Source organism: Ceratotherium simum, chromosome 21 (assembly GCF_057802395.1).
Source record: "Ceratotherium simum simum isolate JZ-2026a chromosome 21, ASM5780239v1, whole genome shotgun sequence".
In the NCBI taxonomy this organism is placed as follows: domain Eukaryota; kingdom Metazoa; phylum Chordata; class Mammalia; order Perissodactyla; family Rhinocerotidae; genus Ceratotherium; species Ceratotherium simum.
The window spans coordinates 30,795,023-30,820,827 of NC_141920.1; the positions used below are offsets into that span (position 1 = coordinate 30,795,023).

A 25,805-nucleotide genomic window follows, 5' to 3' on the forward strand; every position below is an offset into this window, starting at 1 on the left:
TTCTTAAGCTAGCCTTTCTCCATTGCATTGCCTTTGCTCCTTGGTAAAAAAAAATCTGTTGTTTATATATGTATGGGGTTATTTCTGGACTCACTATTCTCTTCCGTTGATCCATTAGTCTAGGTTTATGCCAATACCACACTGTTTTGATTACTGTTGCTTTATAAGAATTCTTGAAATCCTCCAACTTTGTTTCTTCATTGCAACTTTGTTCTTTGCATTTCCATATGAATTTGGGGATCAGCTTGTCAATTTCTACAAAAAAAGCCCATTGAGGTCTGATTGGGATTACTTTGAATCTATAGATCAATTGGGAAAATTGATATCTTAACAATATTGAGTCTTCCAACCCATGAACAAGGTATATATCTCCATTTATTTCAATTTTCTTAATCTCTCTCACCAATATTTTGTAGTTTTTAGACTTCAGATCTTTCACATCCTTTGTTCAAATTTATCCCTTAGTGTTTCATTGTTTTGAGGCTATTTTAAATTTTAATTTCCAATTGTTTGTTTCTGTATATAAATATGAAAGGTTTTTGTATATGGATCTTGTAGCCTCCTTAAACTCACTTATTAGTTCTAGTAGCTTTTTAAAGAATCCATTGGATTTTCCTTATAGACAATCATGTCATCTGCAAATAAAGACATTTTATGTATTCCTTTCCAATCTGGATGTGTTTTACTTCTTTTTCTTGCCTGATTGTACTGCTAGACTTTCCAGCACAATGTTGAATAGTAGTGGTGAGAATGGATGTCTGTCTTCCTCCTGATCGTAAGTGGAAAATACTTAATCTTTCACCATTATGTATGTATGTATGTATATATGTATGTCTGTAGCTATAGGTTTTTCATAGATGCCTTTTATCAGGTTGAGGAAGTTCCTACTATTTTTAGTTACTGAGAGCTTTTATCAGGAGTAGATGTTAGATTTTGTCAAATGCTTTTTCTGCATCTATTGAGATGATCATTTTTTGTTTTCTTTTTTGGTTTAATATTATACATTACATAAATTGGTTTTCCAATGTTAAACCAACCCTACATTTCCCAGATAAACCTCACTTGGTCATCATGTATTATCTTTTTAATATACTATTGGGTTCAATTTAATAAAATTTTGTTTAGAATTTTTGCATCTATGTTCATGATGAATATTTGTCTATAGTTTTCTTGTGATTTCTTTTTCTGGTTTTGATATGAGGTATGCTGATTCTATGAGGCCACAGAATGAGTTGGGAGGTATTTCCTCCTCTTCAATTTTTGGGAAGAGTTTGTGTAGAATTGGTATTACTTCTTCCTTAAGTGTTTGGTAGAATTAACCAATGAAGCCATCTGGGTGGGCCTGGAGTTTTCCTTGTGGCAAGTATTTTAACTATAATTTTAACATCTCTAATAGAATAGGTTATCTACTTCTGGAATAAGCTTTGATAATTTGTGTCTTTCAAGGAATTTGTCCATTTCTCATAAGTTGTTGACTTTGTTGGCATTAAATTGTTCATAATATTCCCTATCCATTTACTATCTCTAGAATCTGTAGTGATATCACCACTCTCATTTCTGATTTTGGGAAATTGTGTCTTGTCTCTTTTTTTTCCTGATCAGTCGGGCTACAGGTTTATCCATTTTATTGATCATCTAAAAGAACCAGCTTTTGGTTTCATTGATTTTCTCCATTGTTTATCTGTTTCCTATTTGATATTTATTAGTTCTTTTCTTCTGCTTACTTTGGGTTTAATTTCCTCTCCTTTTTCTGATTTCCTAGAGTGGAAGTTAAGGTCATTGATTCAAGATCTTTTTTTCTGTCTAAAATAGACTTTTAGTGCTGTATATTCCTCCCTAAGTACTGCTTTAGGGGCATACTACGAATTCTGATATGTTATATTTTTATTTCCATCCAGTTAAAAATACTTTCGGGGCCGGCCCAGTGGCATAGCAGTTAAGTTTGTGAGCTCCGCTTTGTCAGCCCAGGGTTCACAGGTTCAGATCCCGGGCTCGGACCGACACACTGCTTATGAAGCCATGCTGTGGCAGCATCCCATATAAAGTGGAGGAAGATGGGCACAGATGTTAGCCCAGGGTCAATCTTCCTAAGCAAAAAAGAGGAGGATTGGCAATGGATGTTAGTTCAGGGCTAATCTTCCTCAAAAAAAAGAAAAAAATCTTCCTAATTTCCCTTTTGAGTTTTCTTCCCATGTGTTATTTAGTTTCTAAAAATTTGGGGATTCTTCTAGGACTTTTCCATTTTGGCTTTATAATTTAATTCAGTTGCAGAGAACATATGCTTTGTATGACTTGAATCCTTTTGAATTTATTGAGACTTGTTTTATGGCCCAGAATATAGCCTACCTTGGTAAATGTTTTGTGTGCACTTGGGAAGAGTGTGTATTCTGTTGTTGTTGGATGGAGTATTCAATTAATATCAAACAGGTTAGTTGATAGTATTGGTTGACTCTAGTATAACCTGGCTGATTCTCTGCCTATTTATTCTGTTATTGAGAGAAGGGTATTAAAATCACCAACTATTATGTTGGGTTTGTATATTTCCCCCTGAGGTTCTATCAGTTTTGCTTCATATAATTTTAAAAACTGTTATCAGGTGCATAAATTTTAGGATTATTATGTCCTTTTGTTTAATTGACTCCTCTATCATGAATCCATGACATCTACTTTGATAATAATATAGCCATTCCAGCTTTCTTTTTTTTTGTGAGGAAGATCGGCCCTGAGCTAACATCCATGCCAATCCTCCTCTTTTTTGCTGAGGAAGACTGACCCTGGGCTAACATCTGTGCCTATCTTTCTCCACTTTATATGGGACGCTGCCACAGCATGGCCTGACAAGCAGTGCATCGGTGTGTGCCCGGGATCCGAACCCGGGCTGCCAGCAGCGGAGCACACGCACTTAACCGCTACGTGACAGGGCCGGCCCCCCAGCTTTCTTTTGACTAGTATTAGCGTTAAATCTTTTTCCAATTTTTTTACTTTTAATCTATTTGTGTCTTTATATTTAACATGCATTTCTTGTAGACAGCATAGAGTTCAGTCTTTTTTTTAATCCAATCTGATAATCTCTGTCTTTTAATTGGGATATTTAGACCATTTACATTTAATGTGATTATTGATATGGTTAGGTTTGAGTCTGTCATTTTGATATTTGCTTTGTATTCATTCTGTCTCTTCTTTGTTCTCTTTTTCTTTTTTTTTTTTCATTCCTTTAGACTATTCAGGTATTTTTTTATTTTTCCATTTTATCCTCTTTGTTGGCTTATTAGCAAAACTCTATTTTGTGGGCCAGCCTGGTGGCGTAGCAGTTAAGTTCACATGTTCTGCTTCAGCGGCCTCAGGTTCACCAGTTCAGATGCTGGGTGCAGACCTACTCACCACTCATCATGCTGAGGTGGCATCCCACATAGAAGAACTAGAAGGACCACAGCTAGGATATACAATTATGTACTGGGGCTTTGGGGAGAAAAAAAGAAAGAGGAGATTGGCAACAGATGCTAGCTCAGGGCCAGTCTTCCTCAAAAAAAAAAAAAGTGTCATCAGATTAAAAAAGAAAAACTCTTTTGTTATTTTAGTGATCATTTTAGGACTTAAAGTACACGTCTTTAACTTATTGCAGTCAACCTTCAATTATTACCACTTCGTGTGTAATATGCTATTATTGTCCTGAATTTTATTTTTACATGTTATAAAATCCATAATACATTGATATTATTTTTGTTTAAACAGTCAATTATTTTTAAAGAGATTTAAATAATATGAGGGCCGGCCCCATGGCTTAGCGGTTAAGTGCGCACACTCTGCTGCTGGTGGCCCGGGTTCAGATCCTGGGCGCGCACCGACGCACCGCTTCTCCGGCCATGCTGAGGCCGCGTCCCACGTACAGCAACTGGAAGGATGTGCATCTGTGACATACAACTATCTACTGGGGCTTTGGGGGGAAAATAAATAAATAAATAAAATTAAAAAAAAAATTTTTAAATAATATGAAAAATATCATCTATATTTGCCCTTATAGTTACCATTTCTAGTGCTTTTCATTCTTTTCTGTAGATCCATATTTCCATCAGGTATCGTTTTTGTGATGCCTGCTTGAAGGGTGTCTTTTAATATTTCTCGTATTTTTTGAAAGACATTTTCCCTGGGTATAGAATTCTAGATTGACAGTTGTTATTGTTGTTATTTTAAGATGTTTCTCCACTGTCTTCTCTCTTGCATTCCTGATAAGAAATCTGATGCTATCATTATCTTTGTTCTTCTGTACATAACATGTCTTTTATCTCTGGCTTCTTTTAAGATTTTCTCTTTATTCATTTTTAGCATCTTGATTATGATGTGCCTTGGTGTAGTTTTTCTTCATGTTTCTTGTGCTTGGGGTTCATTGATCTTTTTGGATCTATGAGTTTACAGTTTTCATTACATTTAGAAAGTTTTTCACCGTTATTTCTTCAAATATTTTTTCTGCCCTTCCCTCCTTTGGGGACTCCAGTTACCCAAATACTAAACTGCTAGAGGTTGTCCTGCAGCTCACTGATGATCCTTTCATTTGGGTTTTTTTTCCTTCTGTTTTTCATTTTGGATAGCTTCTACCACTATGCCTTCAAGTTCACTAATCTTTTCTTCTGCAATGTTTCATCTGTTGTTAATTCCTTCAAATATGTTTTTTATCTCAGACATTGTAGTTTTCATCTCCATGAGTTTGATTTGTATCTTTTTTATATCTTCCCTGTCTCTACTTAAATTTTTTTAACATACCAAATACAATCATAGTAACTCTTTTAATGTCCTTTTCCGCTAATTCTAACATCTGTGGCTATTCTGTGTCAGTTTCTATTGATTAATTATTCTCCTCATTATGGGCCATATTTTTTTGCATCTTGGCGTGCCTGGTAATCTGTGATTGGATGCCACACATTGTGAATTTTTCCTTGTTGGGTGGTGGATATTTTTGTGTTCCTGTAAATCGTCTTGAGCTTTGTTCTGGGATGCAGTTATGTTACTCAGAAACAGTTTGGTCTTTTTGAGTCTGGCTTTCATGATTTATTAGATGGGTTCACAGCAATACTCAGTCTGGGATAATTATTCCCTACTACTAAAGGAAGACCTTCCTGAGTACTCTACCCGATGTCCCAGGAATTATGAGTTTTTCCAGTATAGCTAGTAGAAACAGGCACTATTCCTATTTCTATGTGAGCACCAGGACTATTCACTCTACTCCTTTTGGGTGATGCTTTCCTTGGCCTTGGGTAGTTTCCTCACATGCATGCATGATCAGTACTCTACTAAGTACTCAAGGGTAACCCTCCACAAGTTTCTGGTTTCTCTTTCTATGCACCTTTCTCCTCTTTGAGACTCTGTCCTATGAAGTCTAGCTATCTTGGTCTCCCTGGACCGTCAGTTTCGTCTTCTCAACACTGGGAGTCTGCTGAGTTCTGCCTCAGTTTCCCCTCCCTGTGCTGCAGCCTGGAAACTCTCAACGCAATATGCTGGGACATTTGTCAGGTTCACCTCATTTATTTCTCATCTTTCAGGGATCGTTATCCTTTCTCGTCTGATGTCTATTGTCTTGAAAAATGTTGTTGTGTGTATTTTGTCTGGTTTGTTTGTTTTATTTTGTTTTGTTTTCAGGCTGCAGGTAAACATGGCCTCTGTGAATCCGTCTTGGCTGGAAGCAAAAGTGTGCTTCTTAATTTCCAAACATGTGGTATTTTTCTAGTTATTTTTGTCACTAATTTCTAACCTAATTGTGTGTCTAATAGGGTCTACCACTTTATATATATCCATTAAATCAAGATTGTTAATTGTGTTGTTCAGATCTGTCTTTATTTATCTTTATCCTCTTGACCTATTATCTTCTTGAGACATGAGGTTATAATCTTACACGTGAACCTTCAGCTTATCTTTGTCAGTTTCATCAATATTGATATATATATTATCAATAGGTTAACATTTATAATTAATATATAATTAGTAATATATAAGTGACTTTTATGAAGTTGGACAAGTTTTAAAATCTTATAGCTTTCTTCTGAGTCAAAACTTTATTGTTTATTGACCCTTTATTTCTAATATTTTTGCTTTAAAGCCTACTTTATCTGATATTATTTAGAGACTCTCCCAACTTGCTTTTGATTATATTTGCCTCATATACCTGTTTCCATTCTTTTTTTGTGTGTGTGAGTAAGATCGGCCCTGAGCTAACATCTGCCAATCCTCCTCTTTTTGCTGAGGAAGACTGGCCCTGGGCTAACATCCGTGCCCATCTTCCTCCATTTTATATGGGACGCCGCCACAGCATGGCTTGCCAAGTGGGGAGTTGGTGCACACCCGGGATCCGAACCGACGAACCTCGGGCCGCCGCAGTGGAGCATGCTCACTTAACTGCTTGCGCCACTGGGCTGGCCCCTGTTTCCATCCTTTTATTTTGAACCATCATGTGTCCTTATGTTTCAGATATTTCTCTTTTAACAGCACATTACTGATTTATTTTTAAAAGTGTAGTGTATTTTTTAACTGGCAAGTTTAGTCCATTTACTTTATTGAGATTATTAATTTATTTTAACTATTTTATACCATCTTACTTTGTACTTTCTATTTGTTCCACTTCTATGTTTCTTTGTTTTCCTTTCTTATTATTTAAAAAATTGAGTATTTTGTTTGGTGTAATGTATGTGTTTCTGATTCCATTTTTCGCTTTACTGGTTTAGAAGTTTATTCACTTCATTTCTATTATTTTAGTTGTTACCCTCAAAATTTACTGTATAGTCTTAACAAAGTCATAATTCCTTTCCTGACTAGTATTAGAATCTTTGACAGTGGTGTGCTGGAGCTGGCTCGTACCGGTTTGTGAGAGCTCATTGTTAGCATCTCTTCTCAACTCCATGTTCACTGACATCACATTGGTAGCTTGAAATCAGCCATGAGCAGACATACATATAAGCATGGAAATCAACAAACATTATAAATCAGGGGTTTTCCCTCTCTGAAAATGGTAGTTAAACATTTACCACTGCACCACTGATCATGGACCATCCTACTACTCCTGCCCTATTTATAAGCCATGTAGTCCAGAATTTTAATTCTTTTAAAATTCCACACACATACATTGTCATTATTCTTTTTATTATATGTGAACAGTTTTTCTTTAGATTTACCAAATTTTTGCTCATGTTTTCCTTCTTGCATCTCACAACTTCCTGTGGGGTCATTTTCTCTCTTTCTGAAGTACATCTTTTAGAAGTTCCTACTTTAGTGAAGGTGTATGGTAGTAAACAGCATGCTCACTTTTACTATAATGTCTTTATATCACTCTCTTTCTTGGAAGATGGTTTTCTTGGGAACACAATTCTAGATTGATAGTTATTTTTTACTTAGCACTTTGAAGATATTTCTATCGTTGCTGTTGAAAAGTGCTGCATAGTTGTCATTCTTTTGTGGGTAAACTCTCTTTCCTCTCTGGCTGTATGTAAGAGCTTCTCTTTGTCTTTGGAGTTCTTCAGTTTCACTCTAATGTGCCTAGGTGTGGATTTTTTTTTATCTTCCTTAGAATTTGTTGACCTACTTGTATCTATGGATTTATCTCTTTCATCACTTCTGGAAATTTCTCAGCCTTTGTCTAATGTTACATCTCATTCATCTCCTCTCTTTTCTCCTCTGACACTCCAAATGACACTCCAATTTAGACCTTTCATTTTATCCTTCATATATCCTAAACAATTTTATATTTCTGACCTATTTTTCCCTTTGTACTGCATTCTGGGTAATTATTTTTTTATTCATCTTCCAGCTCACTAATTCTCTCTTCAGTTGTATCTAAACTATTGTTTAATTCATCCAGTGAGCTTCTAATTTCAGTGATTTTATTTTTCATTTCTAAAAGTTTTATTTAGTTCTTTTTCAAATATGTCTGGTTACTTGGGTGGTCTCTTGTTGCTTACTCATTTTCTTTTAATTAACTTTTTTATTTCTTTAGAGTTTTTATGGTTATTTCACATTCTGTATTTGATAATTCCAATATCTGAAGTTCTTGGGGTTCTAAATCTGTTGTTCATTGTTTCTGCTAACTCTCATTCATGATGACTTGTTTCTTTGTTTGCTGTTTTTGTTGTTATTGTTGTGGTAGTGATGATTTTAGCTCATATTTGGTTCAACCAAATCTGGGCCAAAATGGGGTATGCTTTCCTCTGGAAGCATTTGTGTTTGATTCTACCAGGAATAAGGCATGCTGTCAACCTGGGACCATTCTAGATTCCTCAGAAGATTCAAGGCCCTCGTCTGAGGTGAGGTGGTCCCTATTCTTCATCCCAGTGTTTATATTGGCATTTGCCACCAGTACAACCCTAATATTTATGTTAGCTCATAACTCATGGCTCTCACTCAGATTTCAACTCACTTTTTTTTGTTTTTTAATGTCCTTAGAGATTTTCCTTACTTTTTAGATAAAAGCTCAGGATCTAGTTGTATTGGGAAGGCACTTCAGGACATGTAGTCTGCCATAATACTGGCAGAGAAAATCATCCATTTGGAATTTACCCTGGTGAAAGGTAGGAAATATGGGTCCACCTATATTTTTTTCTGATAGCTGCCAGTTGTCCTAACAGCAATTATTAAATAATTCATCTTTCCCCACCAGTTGTACATGTCACCCATGCTATATTCTAAATGTAATCATGTATATTTCTGGACTTTACATTCCTTTTTCATTATTCCATCTATTTATTCATGTGGAAATATGATGCTGTTTCAATTTTTGAAGATTTATAACATGTTTTAGTAACTGGTACATCTAATAATCCCTCCCCATTACTCTTAGGTTTTAGATTTTTTCCAGCTATTTTAAATTTTTTTTCATATTAACTTTACAATTAAATTGTCTAGGTCACCAAAAAACTACTTCCTGATGTCATTTTAAATCGTGGTAAAAAACACATAACATAAAATTTACCATTTTTACCACTTTTTAATGTACAGTTCAGTAGAGTTAAGTATATTCACGTTGTGGTACAACATATCTCCAGAACTTTTTCTTCTTGTAAAACTGAAACTCCATACCTATTAAACACCACTCCTCATTTTCCCCTCTCCCCAGTCTTGGTGGCCACCATTCTACTTTCTGTTTCTATGAATTTGGCTACTTTGGATACTTCATGTAAGTGGAATCATATAGTATTTGTCTTTTTGTGACTGGCTTATTTCACTTAGCATACTGTCCTCAAGGTTCATCCATGTTGTAGCGTGTAATAGGATGTCCTTCCTTTTTAAGGCTGAATAATATTCCATTTTATGTATATACCATATTCATCCATCAGTGGACATTTGGATGCTTCCATCTCTTGGCTATTATGAATAATGCTGCTATGAATCTGAGTGTGAAAATATCTCTTTGGAACTCTACTTTCAATTCTTTTGGATATATACCCAGAAGTGAGATTGCTAGATCATATGATAGTTTTTAAAAATTTTTTGAGGAGCACCATACTGTTTTCCATAGCAGTTGCACTATTTTACAATCTCACCAACAGTGCACAAGGGTTCTGATTTCTTCACTTCCTCCCCAACACTTATTTTCTTTATAGTAGCCATCCTAATGAGTGTGAGATGATATCTCATTGTGGTTTTGATTTGCATTTCTCTGATAATAATTGAGGTTGAGCATCCTTTCAGATGCTTGTTGGCCATTTGTACATCATCTCTGGAGAAATGTCTGTTGAAGTCCTTTGCCCATTTTTTAATTGGGCTGTTTGTTTTGTTGTTGTTGTTGAGTTCTGGGAGTTCTTTATATATTCTGGATACTAACCCCCTATCAAATAATAATTTGCAAATCTTTTCTCCCATTCTGTAGGTTTCTTTTCCACTTTATTGATTGTGTGTCATTTTTATTCAGATCATGTTTAATTCAGATTAACCTGGTGGAAATGAAATCTTTATGATGCTAAGTCTTGAAAGTGCTGTGTAAAATGTAATTCATTTATTGTATGAGCTGCAATAGGGAGAGTTTTTCAAATCTTCTACTTCCTCGTTGATCTTCTGCCTAGAAGTTCTATCCATTATTGAAAGTAGGACATTGAAGTCTTCAACTATTATTGTTTATCTATTTCTTCCTGCAATTCTGTCATTTTTTGCTTCATGTATTTTGGAGCTCTCTTATCAGGTGCATGTATGTTTATAATTGTTATTTCTTCCTAATAGATTGACATTTTATCATTATAAAATGTCCTTCTTTGTCTCTTGTAACAATTTTAGCTTAAAGTCTATTTTGTATAATATTAATAAAGCTTCTCCAGCTCTGTTTTGGCTAGAATTTGCTTGATATACCTTTTCCAACCCTTTTATTTTCAACTTATTTCTATCTTTGAATCTAAACTATGTCTCACATAGACAGCATATAGTTAGATTATGTTTTTTAAATCTATTCTGCCAAACTCTGCCTTTTAATTGGAGTGTTTGATCCATTTACATTTAACGTAATTACTGACAAAGTAGGATTTATGTCTACCATTTTGCTATGTGTTTTCTATCCGTCTTCTGTATTTTTTTTCCCTCTATTCCTCTATTACTGCGTTTTTTTGTGTTAAATGGGTATTTTCCAGTATACTGTTTTAATTCCATTGTTGTTGGTGGTGGTGGTTTTACTATATTTTTGAGTAATTTTCTTAGTGGTTTCCCTGAGAATTACAATTAATATCTTAATTTAAAACAACCTAATTTAGATGAATATCAACTTAATTTCAATGATCTAAAAACAATGGTCCAGTGTAGCTTCATTAATTCTCCTCTTATTTGTTATATCATTGTCAATCATATTATGTCTTTACATATTATAAGCCCATCAACAGAGTTTTATGATTACTGATTTATGCAGTTTTCTTTAATAGATTTCATTTTGTGTGTGTGTGTGAGGAAGATCAGCCCTGAGCTAACATCCATGCCAATCCTCCTCTTTTTGCTGAGGAAGACCGGCCCTGAGCTAACATCTATTGCCAATCCTCCTCCTTTTTTTCCCCCTTTTCTCCCCAAGGCCCCAGTAGATAGTTGTACATCATAGTTGCACATCTTTCTAGTTGCTGTATGTGGGACGCCGCCTCAGCATGGCCGGACAAGCGGTGCATCAGTGCACGCCCAGGATCCAAGCCCGGGCTGCCAGTAGCAGAGCGCACACACTTAACTGCTAAGCCACAGGGCCAGCCCCTAATAGATTTCATTTTTTAGAGCAGTTTTAGGTTTACAGCAAAAGTGAGTGGAAAGTAGAGAGTTCCCATATACCCCCTGCTCCCACACATGTGCATTTTTTTTTTATTAGGTAGGAAAGCAAAACAGTTATAAGCAAAAATACATTGATAATGTCTTTTATATTTAACCACATGGTTACTTTTACCAGTACACTTTATTTCTTCATGTGGATTCAAATTACTGTCTTGTGTCCTTTCATTTCAGACTAAAGGACTCCTGTTAGTATTTCTTGTAGTAAAGATCTGTGGGTGATGAATTCTCTCAGTTTTTGTTTATCTATAAATGTCTTAATTTATCCTTCATATTTATTTAATTTTGCTTAATTTATCCTTCAGGTTTGAAGGATAGTTTCCTGGATGTAGAATTTTCTGTTGACAGTCATTTTCTTTCAGCATTTTGAATATGTCATTCCACTGTCTTCTCACTTCCATGGTGTCTGATAAGAAATCACCTGTTAATCTTATTGAGGATCCCTTGTATGTGATGAGTTACTTCTCTCTCTTGTTTTTTCTCATATTTTTTCTTTGTCTTTGGCTTTCGACAGTTTGAGTATCATGTGTCTATGTTTGGATCTCTTTGAGTTCATACTACTTGGAGTTCATTAAGCTTCTTGGATATGCATAATAAGGTTTTTCATCAAATTTGGGATGTTTTTGGCCACTATTTTTTCATTCTTTCTGCCGCTTTCCCTTTCTTCTCTCCTACTAGGACTGCCATTTTGCGTATGTTGATATGCTTGGTAGTGTCCCACAACATCTTAGACTCTTTTCATTTTTCTTCATTCTTTTTTCTTTCTGCTCCAGAACTGGATGATTTCAATTGACTTGTCTTTAAGTTCACTGATTTCTTTCTTCTGTCAACTCAGTTATGCTGTTGAGTTCCTCTAGAAAATTTTTGTTTTAGTTATTGTACTTTTCAACTCCAGATTTAAATTTGGTTCTGTTTTATATTTGTATCCCTTTACTGATATTCTCTATTTGGTGAAATATCATTATCATACTTTTCTTCAGTTCTTTAGACATGGTTTCCTGTAGTTCTTTAAATATGTTTATAATAGCTGATTTAACGTGTTTGTCTAGTAAGTCTAACATGTGGGCTTTCTCAGGGACAGTTTCTATTGACCGCTTTATTTCTCACATATGGGCCATACTTTCCTGTTACTTTGCATGTCTCATAATTATTTGTTGAAGACTGTATATTTTAAAAATATAATGTAGTAACTCTGGAAATCAGATTCCTCTTCCCAATGGTTTTTGCTTTTCCTGTTGCTATTTGTTTGTTTAGTGCCTTTCCTGGACTAATTCTGTAAAGTCTGTATTCCTTGTCATATGTGGCCACTGAAGTTTCTGTTTAGTTAGCTTAGTGGTCAGCTCGTGATTGGACAGGTATTTCCTTAAATACCTTGAACCAGTAAGTCTTCAACTTTTTGCCAAAGGTTCTTTGTGTGTTGGGGCATGCCTTTAATACTGCAGCAATTTACAACTCTGCCTTAACTTTTACTTCCTGCTTATGCAGGGTTTCTAGGTCAGCCAGAGATGAGAGGATAGGGCCTTCTGAGATCTTTCCTGGGCATATGCTCTTCCCTGCACATACACGTGGCCTTCTAGATCTCTAGGAATATATAAGAGCTTTTCAGAGCCCCCATGAATGTCTCATTCCCACATTGTCCTTTAAAATGTTTTGGCCAAACTCTTGTTTGCCCCAACTGGTATCACTGCATCAAGCAAAAGCAATGTTAAATAATTACCACTGGTTGTTTTCAACCAGCACCCTGAAGATAGGGCTTTTCTCCCACTAAACAAGCTCTGAGTCAGGTCAAATAACAGCAATTCCTGTGAATGGGGCCGTCAGGCAGCTGCCAGACAGATCAAAAATTGACGATTGTCTGGGGATACAGCTTGTTGAGAACCTCCAAACCCAATCTGCCCCTTCCAGTAGCTGCTAGGCTGCTAGTTTTCACAACTACCATGGTTGCAAGGCTGCTGGTTTTCAAGGCTACTGCAGAGCTGGGGAGAGGGGGATGGGAATAGGGCAAATTAAAACACTGCAAAGCTCTCTGTTCTTACTAAGATTCAGCCATTTTTCTTGAATAAATACTCCTTGGGATTGTTGCAAACTTTTTGTTAATTTTCAGAGTTCTGAAAAAGTTGATTTTGACAGTTTTTGCCTGTGTTCCTGTTGCTTTATGGCAGAACAGATTTTCAGAGGTCTTGCTCTGCAATTCTCAAAGTTCCGTCCTTGCAATTGATATTTTTAATCTAAGTACAGGATTTTACATTGTTTGCTGTTAAAAGTGATTTGGGGGCTTTGGTCCAGCATTCATCCTGTCACAGTAATTTTGACTCTTTGATTCCATTATGAATCAGTGAGCGCCTGCTGTGAGACAGGTACTGTGGTGGATGCTTGGGAGAAGACAGAGAAGTTTAAACAAGGATTCCTGCCCTCTGAGAGCTTACAGAGCAGTTGAGGAGACAAAACATAAGTATGTAAGCCTTTACATAATGATAAGAGGAAATAGAGAACAATGTAAGGCTTTAAGACAACACTATCCAATAGAACTTTCTGCAGTGATGGAAATGTTCTGCACTGACAAATATGGAAGCCAATAGCCACATGTATCTATTGGGCACTTGAAATAGAGCTACCGTGACTGAGGAATTTTACCGTGACTATTTTACTGTGACTATAGCTACTATGACTGAGAATTTTTATTTAATTTTAATGAATTTAAACTTAAGTAACCACATGTGGCTACCTTATTGGACATAACAGCTCTAAGACTAAATATTTGCTTGATTGGCCAGGATGATCCTGGTATAGGAGTGAGTGGGGAACATTCCCTCCCATAGGAGGCCTACAGCTCTCCTTCTCTGGGGTGGACAGGAGCTGTGAGCTATGGACACTCTCTGGCATTAGTTGTGCCTGGTGCACAGTGGATGTTGTGCAGTGACACTGTTGAAACAGATTGTATCTGAGCCACCTGGCAGAGGTAAGCTCTAGTCTACCCTGTTGTGGACAAACTTAAACCCCAGTCCCTAGGTCAGGCATAACCTGACAAATACACTTTGATGAGAAGGGGTGTGGAGCTGCAAAAGAATCAGCCCCACTTCCTAACCCAGTGGTCAATGCAACATTCACTGTTTTTCTCCACAGCCACACAACAAGCTCACGATAGTGTCCGTCTCCTTCCCACCTTTCCAGTAGGGTCTCTTTGTTCCCACACTGATGCTGTAAGCACAGGCTTCTGTTTAGGGCCCATTCCGGCAATTGCCTTTGAGGTCCTGCAACATCCCTGCTGGGTCAATGCTGAAGTGAGACTGAGGTTTTCTCTGTTGTTTGTAGAATGAACTGCACTTCCTTCCCCCACCCCACCCCACACCAGCTTTCAGAGCTGGGAAAATTTGAGGGAGGGAGAAGCAAAAGGGGTTAATGAGAGATACCCTCACGTGCCCTGGGAATCATGTGGGCTGAGATGCCAGTTACAAGGACAGGGTCCCCAAGCCTCTCTTAATTCAAAGCAAGGACTCAAAGGAAGACCTCTGAGCAACTGAAGCCAAGCTCAGGGTCAGAGTGGCCTCCATGCTGAGGCAGGTGTGGAGCTGAGGACAATGTCCCCAGAGGATATTGGAGGAGAGGGGGAATGCAGGCACAAGGAAGCCTGGAGACCATAATAGGTGGAGTGAGAGATGGCTAGTGAATGAACTGTCTGCAATTTGAATGATGAATTCTCTCCATAAAGTGAAGGGCTGTTCAGGGTTTGAGGACTCAAGCCAACCTGGAGTGTCTGACTATATGACTCGGAGCAAGGTCTCACCTCCCTCAGCTTCAGTTTCCTCATTTGTAAAATGGAGCTGACTCTTAACCCTAACTAGTAGGGATGCTGTGAAGTTAAGTAAGATATGTTTATGTAGTGCTCAGCACAGTGCCTACCACAATATCATTTCATACCCCACCCCGCCTCACCCTGATTGACCATCTTAGAGGGCAAGTGCAACTGAGCCTAGACAGCAGCAGAAAGTCAGTTAGAGCCAAGGAAGAACTTCCTGACTCTGACCACAGCCAGATGAGCAGGAGAGGAGTGTGAGCCTGTGCCAGGGGCCCTAGGAGGTCTGGGCTGGGAATGGGTCCTTCTCTGGCCTGAATAGGAAGAGGGCTACACTCAGCCTTCTGTCTGTTCTCTCTGCCCTGGATCGCTTGGCACACTGTGGAAGGTGCCAGGCCTTACCAACCCCCCACCTCTGCCTCTCTCATGATTCATAAATAGGAGGTGCCAAGGTCTCTGGCTTTGGAGCCTGATTCATCCGCCGAAGGCTAGAGGAGCATACAACTTCTTCTTCCCTTCAGTCTTGGGACCCCTGTCTTCTCCTTTATATCCCCAAATTACTCACAAGCACACCTTCCTCCTCTGTGGCTGTCTGCCCATCTATCCCCCAGTCCCCCATCCTATCTTTTCTCCATCCCTCCTCCTCTTCTCTTCTTCCCATGGAGTGCGATATTCTGCATTCACAGAAGACTCCCTGGGCTGGGGGGACATGCAGGGATGTGTGTTCAAATGGGCACAAATGGACTTCATGCTTAGGTGACCCACTGTCACCACTCCAGCCTGTCCCTGACACTCCACATGGGGTGCCCAGAGGCCTCCCATTAGCAGCCCCTTCACCCTCCTCTCCTCCCCTCAGGCCCCGTAGGGCAAAGTGGAGTCACCACCACTCTTCATGGGCAGCTGGGGGCCCCTTAGCAGTCTCTCCACCTCCTCTCTCCCTCTCCTCAGGCCCCATGCCCAGCCCCGAGGTTTGGAGAGCCTAGTAAGTGCCCTATCAACATGTTAATCAAATTACTTAGGAGCTAAAATTGACGCTGTTCATTAATTATACAAGATTATGCTAATTGTGCATGCAAATGCATGCAGGGGAACAGAAGGTGTTCAGGCGCATGGTGGGCCATTAGCATAGAGGATGGGGTGCGGGTGCATTGGCATGCTAATGTATGCGCCCCGGCTATTTATAGTCCCCTAGCCCATCTGCACTGCAGCCACCTCTGTCCCAAGTGGGGATCATGGTGGGGAGGCCAGGGCCAGGCCTGGCAGGTGGCTATGGACCGGGGAACACTGGGCCTTGGCTGCTGTCCCAGACCAAAACCAGGAAGTAGCGTGCGCCACCCTCACCGGGACCACCCCAACCTGAACCTGGTCTATTGCACCAGCTCCCCATTCACCATCCCTTCTCTGGCCTAGACCCTTTGGTGCCTGCTTTTCCCTGGAGGCAAAATGACTCTTCCAAATGACACAGCCAATAAGGCACCTCCTGCTGACTCCCCATCACCCACAGGGTGCAGATCCGCATGATTTGGTACCAACCCCCCCAGGCCCTGGTCCACAGCTGCCCTCCTCAGTCTTGTCAGGCACCACTGGGAAAGTGTACTGTGCATGCCACCTGCCCCTTGGTAGGGCTGTTACTCCCTTCGCATGAAGAGCCCCTGCCTCCTACTTCTCTTTGAGGGAAAATGCCCCTGATCCTCCAAGACCCAAAATACCCAAGATCACATGCGACCTCTAGGAACCCTTCCACCTGTCCCAGGCCGAGTGGCTGCTGCAGATTACACTTGGCAAGTTATCTTGCCGTGCCCACCACTCTATCTTACGGGTTGTACTTGGAGTTTCTCTCTTTCCTGCTGGATTGTAATTTCCTTAAGATTTTGCTCATCTCTAGATTCCACTGCCTGACACATAGGAAGTGTTTAACACATCTTCTTAAATGGGTGTATTGAATGAATGAGGCATGAATGGTCCAGCCATCTGTACCCTCCTCTGTCCTTGAGCTGGAGGCAGGGAGCAGCAGACAATGAAAACAGCGAAGAGCACAGATCCTGCCCCAGAAGATGTTCTATTTCTTCTGAGCCTCATGAGCTCAAAGGCAAGCCCTTTGGGGTGAAAATTAGCAGAAGATACCCCCTCCCCACCATTTCCCCATCCTAGGCTGCAATGCCAACTTTGGACTTGGAAACAAATATCTAGTTTTATTCTGCCCTTTGCTCTCAATCTGCTTTCTTTCCCAAGGCATTCGTTCACAAGATACTCTTGTTTTGAACACCCTGTGCCAACCCACATATCCATTCGCATCACTTCCTCTTTCTAGATCTGCACTGTCCGATACAGTAGCCATGAGCCACATGACTATTTAATTTTAAATTAATTAAAATGAAATGAAATTGGAAATTTAGTTTCTCAGTCACACTAGCCACATTTCAAGTGCTCAATAGCCACATGCGGCTGGTGGATATCATTTCGGGAAAAGTTCTATCGCACAGCACTTGTAATCTAGACATTCATTTCCTTGCTCCTGACAGTCTGTAGTTGCAAGCACTCTTGGGCTCAGTCCAGCTCTTTCAGTTACTAACAGCTTTCTCTTTGGAAGTGGGAACATAATTTCAGCTCTAAGTAGGTATCTCATGGGGATGTGGGGAAGAAAAAGCTGGTGAAAAGCTCTGTGACCTGGTTTTTTAGGATGAGATTCCTAGAAGCAGAGCTGGAGATGGGATCCTTGTGAAGTGATTTATTGGAGGAGAGCTCTCGGGAGAAAAGGAGTGAGGGAAGCAGGATAGTCAGGAGAAGGAGCTTAGCAAGGAAATGGTTTCAGGGCCGGCCCCGTGGCTTAGCGGTTAAGTGTAGGTGCTCCGCTGCTGGCGGCCCAGGTTTGGATCCCAGGCGTGCACGGACGCACCACTTCTCCGGCCATGCTGAGGCCGTGTCCCACATGCAGCAACTAGAAGGATGTGCAGCTATGACATGCAACTATCTACTGGGGCTTTGGGGGGAAAAAATAAATAAATAAATAAATAATTAAAAAAAGAAATGGTTTCAGCTGGAGTCTAGCGTCAGCCTGATCCTTTGGGAGTCCTGGAGCATGAATAGAGTTGATCCTCCTTGTGATGTCAGTGTATCTTGGGCTGTGTGTTGCTGGTGGAGAGTATATGATTAGCTGAGGATAATTCTCGGGTAGTGGGGGCAGCTGGGAACCTTTTAACAGGCAACACTCACAGCAGCTGGGGTGTAGGGGAATCCTGGCGGGCACCAACCCACCGTATGATACCTGGACACTGGCTTCCAAGGAGCAGCTCCATCCCATTCTTCTCTCCATCCCCTGAGAAGCCAGAGTTTAACAGTGGACTCACATCAGTCACCTCCACATTTCCCTTATCTGTTGTCTCTTTTGAGTAAAACACTGTACTAGGGGAGCTTTCCTTATGCAATGGTGTCACCTCTGAGAAGTTATGTATAAGTCAAATGTTTGCACTTAAGTCATATTCAATCCAGCACTTGCTTCTTTGATAGGAAATATTCCATTGATAAGGAAGATTCATTTTAATTGCATCTTGAGTTGTTTTTATAGAGAAGAATAAAAAGCATTTATAGAAGTGATTAGGAAGGCTAGACTAAGTTCAGGATGTGGTAAGGTAGGTGTGCGGGTGAACTGCTCTTACCTTTCATTTAAATCATAGGCATCAGGCGCCGGCTCCATGGCTTCGTGGTTGGGTGTGCGCACTCCGATACCGGTGGCCCGGGTTCGGATCCCGGGCGCGCACCGACGCACGGCTTGTCCGGCCATGCTGAGGCCGCGTCCCACATACAGCAACTAGAAGGATGTGCAGCTATGACATACAACTATCTACTGGGGCTTTGGGGAGAAAAAGAGAAAAAAAAAGGAGGATTGGCAAAAGATGTTGGCTCAGGGCCGGTCTTTCTCAGCAAAAAAAGAGGAGGATTGGCATGGATGTTAGCTCAGGGCTGATCTTCCTCACACACACACAAAAAAATCATAGGCATCAGAGTCATGATTCATAACTACCACCCTTTAATTACTTTATTAGCTGAATGGCCACTGTTCACAGCTCTTCATCTGGTCTTTTGTTAAACGTTTTATTATGGAGAATGTTGAACATGTAGACAGAATAGAATAATGAACCACATGTACCCTCCACTGAGCTTCAACAGTTACCAACTCTTGGCTCATCTTGTGCAGCTAATCTTTAATACCGAATATCTCAGACTGAGACCAGCAGTCACAACAGCCAAAGGCCCAAAACTGGAAGCAAGGGGACCTGAGTCTCCTTTGCAACCCTGATGAATTTGTAACCTTGAGGAAATCCCCATGAAATAGCTGACCTGATCCCTGCACAGCAGGCTTCTCAGGGCTGCTTTGGAAGGAGGGCTTGCTCCACAGTCCTGCAGCGCCAGCCTTGTGGCTGGGGCAAGGTTGGACTCTGAGAACCCCACTTAGATGGACTTTTCCATGACTCTTATCAGTAACAGTGATTCATAAAGTCCTAAGTTCATATCTTGACTTTGGCATTTACTGTGACTTTGTAGCTTATTCTTGCTTATCCTCGGTTTTCTCATCTGTAAGGTGGGGATGATTGCAGACCTACACCACCTCAGTATTATGAGGTGATTAAATAAGATAAAGCAAGTGACAAGCTCAGCAGAGTTCCAGGCACTTTCGTGATAGATTAGTGCTTGATAGATTAGACCCAGATCACTCTTTACATTTTTTTGCCTAGTTTTGTATTTTATTTGTAACTTATGCTTATAGTTATGGTGTTTTCTTCCAGTCATTCTAACAGCAGCTCCTGGACTTGACCCTTGTCTTACCATCCTTTCTGTGAGGCCCAGATGAGGAGACCATGCCCCCAAAGAGCCTCATGGCCACAGTGGGGATGGCACTGGGCACAGGTCCTGCTCTGACCCAGGGGGCATCCTAAAATGCTCACCCTCCATAGGGGTCTCAGGTCAGCCGGGGCTGTGGGCTTGGCCTCCTCTTGCTTCCCCCAGCCTGTGGCCCTGCCCAGCCAGGGAAAAGGAGCTTCCCCAGGCTCCCTCCCAGCCCCATAGGGCGACAGAGGTGGGGGGATTGCTCAGAACCCCCCATCGCCCACACACCCCAACCCCCCATCCCCCACCCCCACCCTCTGCTCCTCCAGGGTTGAGGGGAGTGCTTCCCTCGTGACAAGCAGGACTTCACAGACCCTCAAAAAAAGTGCACATCCCTTCCTACCTCAGGTCCCTGTAAGGTGTCCTGGGACCCTCACTTACCCAGACCCTGCCCAGGCTCTTTTCTTTCCAGGGGAGCACAGTCCCTCAGTTTCCACATCCACATGTGTATTTGTCTCTCTCCGGCTCCCTTCCCACCAGGTTCGCTGACCCTCCCCAGTTCCCAGCCCCCACATCTGGCCTCCCTGCAGATATGGCTTGGAGGATCTGCTGCCCCTCCTTCCTCCTCCCTGACTCCACTCTCATCCTTCCCCAACTGCTCTGGGTTCTCCTCTACCCCTCAGGGTGGAACAGAGTGTCACCCCACGGGTGCCAGCCTATGGAGAAGTCTCCTGGGCTTTCCTCACGTTATTCCCCCAACCCCAGCCCTCCAGCCTCTAGGAGTATGGATACTGTGTCTGTCTCCCAGTGATGGGGAAAGAGAGGCCCAGAGCCCTGCCCCAAGGCTGAGGGTAGCCAGGCACTGTTGGGACAGGGGAGAGTTTGGGCACTACTTCCGGTTCTCCTAGACCAGAATGGAAGTCCCACAACTCCAGGCCCTGTGACGCAGCTTCTGACACTAGGCTTGGAGGCAGGTGGATGCCAGTCACCCTTGTTAAAGCATAATCTTCAAAATGTTAGAAACATAATTCTCATACAAATTGTTACTGAGCATGTGTTGAAGTTTTCTATAACTTATTAATGAGAGAACCAGCAGGATGACATAGCTGCGTCAAAGAAGGCTAAGAGAAACTGACATATATATTAGAGAGAGAGAGAGAGGTGAGGAGGGGAGAGGGAGGGAAGGAGAGGAAATGGGGTATGTGAAAAATACCTGAATATGATTGCCAAGTTACAATCATAACTAGATACAAAGCTAGTTAATGTTACAATAAAATGGTAACCTTTAGGGCTAATTCCTCTACCAAACAGAAATTATTTACTTCTCCCCCCCAAAAATTAACACCTAACTTTACCGAGTCTGGGCCCCAATCAATAGCAAATACAAGTCAAAGTTACTTTCTCCTAGAGACTCAGATAACTTGTAGGTGGCTTTGTTAACACTCTAGAGCACCGTTGTCAATATAAATATAATGCAAGACACATATGTAATTTTAAATTTTGTAGTAGCTACATTTTAAAAAACAAAAAGAAACTGGTAAAATTGTGACAATATATTTTATTTAACCCAATATATCCAAAATATTATCATTTCAGCATGTAATAAATACAAAAAATTATTAATGAGATATTTTTACATTCTTTTTTTTCTAACTAAGTCTTTGAAATCCGATGTGTATTTTACACTTCCAGCACGTCTCAGTTCAGAATAACCAGATTTCAGGTGCTCAATGCCACACAGGGCTGGTGGCCACCGTGTCGGATAGTGCAGCTCTAGAGCACTGGTTCTCAGACCTTAGGGTGCACCAGCATCACCCAGAGGGCTCATGAAAACACAGATGGCTGGGCCCCACCCCAAGAGTTTCTGATTCAGTGGGTCTGAGGTGGGGCCTGAGATTCTGAATTTCTAGCAAGTTCTCAGTTGATGTTGATGCTGCTGGTCTGGGCACCACACTTGGAAACTACTGTTCCAGGATTTCTTTGAAAGGACTCACGGTCATCTTTTTGCCTTATTTTGAAGTTGTGGATAATTTTTCTTAATACCCCTGAGGCTTTGGCAGGTAGCAGTAGCAGTAGGCTCTCTGGAGAGTGTTTGCATTGGTTTGGCCTTGGACTGAGTGGGCTGCCGGCTGGGAGAAGCTCGTGGACTACCAGCTGGCAGAGGGTGAGATTTCAGCAGCTCTACCAGTGATGGCATGACTGTGTGTGGCTCTGAGCTAGAGGTTCAGAAGGAAGAGAAAAGGGGACTGACCCTAAACACCCCCACGGAGGGCCCAGGCCTTGTGGGCTGCTTCTTACTCAACACCACTCTGCCAACCAGGCTCAAAAACTGAGATGTTCTGGGGCAGGTCCACATAGATGGAGGTGCTGGCAGGGCCCTGGGGCTCTCAGGAAGGGGTGGGCCCCGAAGCCTAGAGTGGCTAGAAAGGCTGGCCAGACAGAAGGTGGTAATTGGTGTAGATGCAAAAGACAAATAACCTATAACTTATTTCTGCAAATAAGTTATGCTGGAAAGGGAAAAGGTGAGAAGACCTGCTGAGCAAGAGCTGTGGAAAGGATGGAGGCGGCTCCCCCAGGGGGAGCCAGGACCCTGTAGGAAACAGCAGCCTGAGGCCTTGGGAGATCGGAAATAAAGGATGTCCTAGAGGCAGCACTGGAAGGCACCACGGCAGCCATGACCATTGCTGCTCTCCTGGTTCATGGATGAAGATGGATGCCAGAGATGCAAGATCTACCCCAGGTCTCACAGTGAGTCAGTGCCTGGGCCAGAGCCTACATCTCCAGCCCCATCTCAGGAACCCTTCCTCTGGATTCTGTAGGTTTAGGAGTGGGGTTGGGTGCAATGGGGTTGTGTGTGGATGTAAGGGAAGTGCGTGTCATCTATGGACTTTCCCGTGCTTGGTGCATCATCAGTGATAGCCAAGGGTTAGCATTAATCCCCTTCAGGACAGGGTCTGTGTCCTATCCCGGTGCTTTGCCCTCCTCCTTCCAGCACCTTGTAAAAGACTGAGCACATGAATATGGAATTTAAATGAACTTGTCTGCACCGTGTGTGATTAGGGTGTCTATACTCTATGTCATATAAATGTGGGACGTGCATGAGGTGACTATTGTGGGCATAGGGGTGTCTACACCATAGGTGTCTTAACCCATGTCTTATTGTATCTTATAAGTCATACTGGCATATAATGCAAGATGAATGGAGTGTCTACACTGTGCAGGTGTACTGTTTGGGAGCATTTGCAGTGTCTACACCTTGAGGTGACCTATAGGGGTATATAGGGCATCTCTACTGTGGTGACTACCGTTTGGGACATATAAGCTGCCTGCACTGCAGGGTGTCCTATAGGGGTGTATGGAGTGTGTACATGGTGGCTGTGTACTGTTTGAGGTCATACAAAATGTCTGCACCTCAGAGTGCTCCGCAGGGGTGTACAGAAGGTCTACACTACAGGAAAGTATTTTGGGGGGAGTGTCCTCTGTGGATGGAAATGCGTGCTGATGTAATGTCTCTATGGAAAAGAAACTAAAGGGGGTTCCCAGAGGGGCACCTGTTGTGTGGGGGAATATGACAGATGCTGAAGGGTCAGCACAGGGACAGAGGCAGGGCCCATGGGGAGGTGCATCTCCAGGAAAGTGACTGGTGGCAGCACCCAACGAGGGACTTCCCCCCTCGGACTCTTCTGTTCCAGGTGTCCCAACACTTGGAGACCTCCTCTTTGGGGACTAGCTTTCAGAGCCTGTAACAAATCTTCCTATGAATGTGAATTTCATGTTTATAGACTTGGAAGGCAACTCTAATGAGCTAAATAGATGTTCAAATTTGGGGTTCTAAACCAGAGGGGAGTGGTAAAATGAGGAAGCTGACCAGAGGAGCTCATAGAGTGGCCTAGAAGGCTGTGCCACATGCCCGGACCCTTGCAGACTTTAGCTCTGCACACTACAGTTTGTAAAGGGCATCTCCCCAGATGCTCATAGAGTCCTGTAGGGGCTAAGACAGATATTGATAGTATCCTGAGTTTACTAAGAGTATAAAACTAGAGCATCGGGGCCGGCCTGGTGGCATAGCAGTTAAGTTCTCGAGCTCCACTTCCAAGGGCCAAGGGTTCGCTGATTCAGATCATGCGCATGGACCTACCCGCCGCTCATCAAGCATGCTGAGGCGACGTCCCACATGGAGCAACTAGAAGGATGTACAACTATGACATACAACTATCTAGTGGGGCTTTGGGGAGAAAAAAGAAAGGAGAAAAGTAGGAAGATTGGCAACAGATAGCTCAGAGCCAATCTTCCTCAAAAAATAAAAATAAAAATAATAAAAAAATAAAACTAGAGCATTGTCCAGGGTTACCTCACTGGTGCATGGCAGGACCGAGGTCCACCATCCCAGCCAACTGCCTAGAAGGACTGGAGGACCAAGTGCTCACGCGTCTGTCTAAACAGCAGTCTCATCACTGCATATACTGCTTTTTCCTAATTCCTGTATGTGAAAAGGAAGGTCTTCCCTGTGTATCTGTACAGCGTGTCTGACAGGTACACCTGTCAGATGTGTGTCTACGTGTGTCTATGAGGGGTATCCACTCTGTATGATTAGGTTTGTGCTCTGTGTGTAATGGATACAAAATGTGTGGAGATCTGTTTCGGGGGGGATGTGCTGGGCCAGGGCATCTGCTATGTGTGAGCGAGATCTGCTGCGTGCGAGGGGGATCTGCTGTGTGCAAGGGGGGTTTGTTGGGGGGGATATCCTTGCTTTATGTGATGACTATACAGTATTTGCGATGACCATATTGTGGGTGATCATAGACAATATAAAATGGTGTATTCATATATATACTCTGTGTGTTCCATATTCTTTCAGTGCATATATTATGTAGGATAGGCACACACTGCACGTGAGGGACACAGACTCTGTGTGTGAGTAGTGTGCCATGTGTGTGATGAGTACAGGCTGTGTGTGGAGCACATACTGTATATGCTCCTGTGAAGGCTATGCCCTGAGTGTAGTGGGTACACACTGTGTGTTATGGCTATATTTTGTGAATAACAGAATATAAGGCATATGCAGTGTATATAATGGATATACTGTTTATGACAAGTATGCATTGTGGGGGTGATGGGTAAACTCTGAGGGAGGGATATGCTATGGGATATGAATGCACTATGTGTGATGGGCATATACTATGACAAATATGCAGGGTGTGGGATGTTTACAGGTAAGTGTGAGTTCCTGCTACATATGGAGTATACATTGTGTGATGGGCATAACTCATGAGTAATAGGTATACACAGTACGTATAATGGACATACTCTTTATGATGAGTACAGTTGTGTGGATGTGATGAGTATATACTTTGTGGGACAAATAAGCACTGTGTGATCTGTACACCATGGGGGCATATCTGTGTAGTGAAGTAGTCACTAGGACTGGTCTACTCAGTGTATATCAGACACCCAGTGTGTATGCATCTCGTGATGGGAATATGGGGTGTGAGCCTGTGTGTGAGCAGGCAGAGGGGAGACACCCTGCTAGGAGGGGGCATGGCAGGAAGCAGTTGGATCTTCATCTGTTTCCAGAATCCCCAGACCCTTGAGCCCACCGACCACACTGTTTCAGGTTCTTCCTCAAGTTCTTCCTCAAATGCAACCAGAACTGCCTAAAGAATGCGGGGAATCCCCGGGACATGCGCCGCTTCCAGGTGGGTCTGGGGAGAGGGTTCCCCCCTGCAAACCCACCCTTTCCTGATAGTGGGGGGAGGGGGAGACTGTCGCCCCCCACCCTGGTAAAGGCCCAGGGCAGATCTCTGCCTGGCCCTCTGCTTCAGGGCCTGGTGCCTGCTGGGGGTGGGGCAGCTCCATCTCAACTTATGCTGGCTGCCAGGGGAGGCTTCATTAGAGTCCCACTTAAGGAGATGCTAATTGTGACATT

At 41.9% G+C, this 25,805-nt stretch overlaps 1 protein-coding gene across 7 annotated transcripts in view; it reads left to right on the forward strand.

The window, feature by feature from the left end:
* EBF4 (EBF transcription factor 4) overlaps positions 1-25,805 on the forward strand; it is a 58,723-nt gene that overhangs the window by 23,681 nt on the left and 9,237 nt on the right. For all 7 annotated transcript variants that reach the window (XR_015555629.1, XM_087445502.1, XM_087445505.1 and 4 more), the window contains exon 8: positions 25,494-25,575. Coding sequence is in view for 6 of the 7 variants with exons in the window: in XM_087445502.1 (XP_087301628.1) it covers positions 25,494-25,575 (82 nt within the window). In the remaining variant the exon portion in view is untranslated. The remainder of the gene's footprint in view (positions 1-25,493; positions 25,576-25,805) is intronic.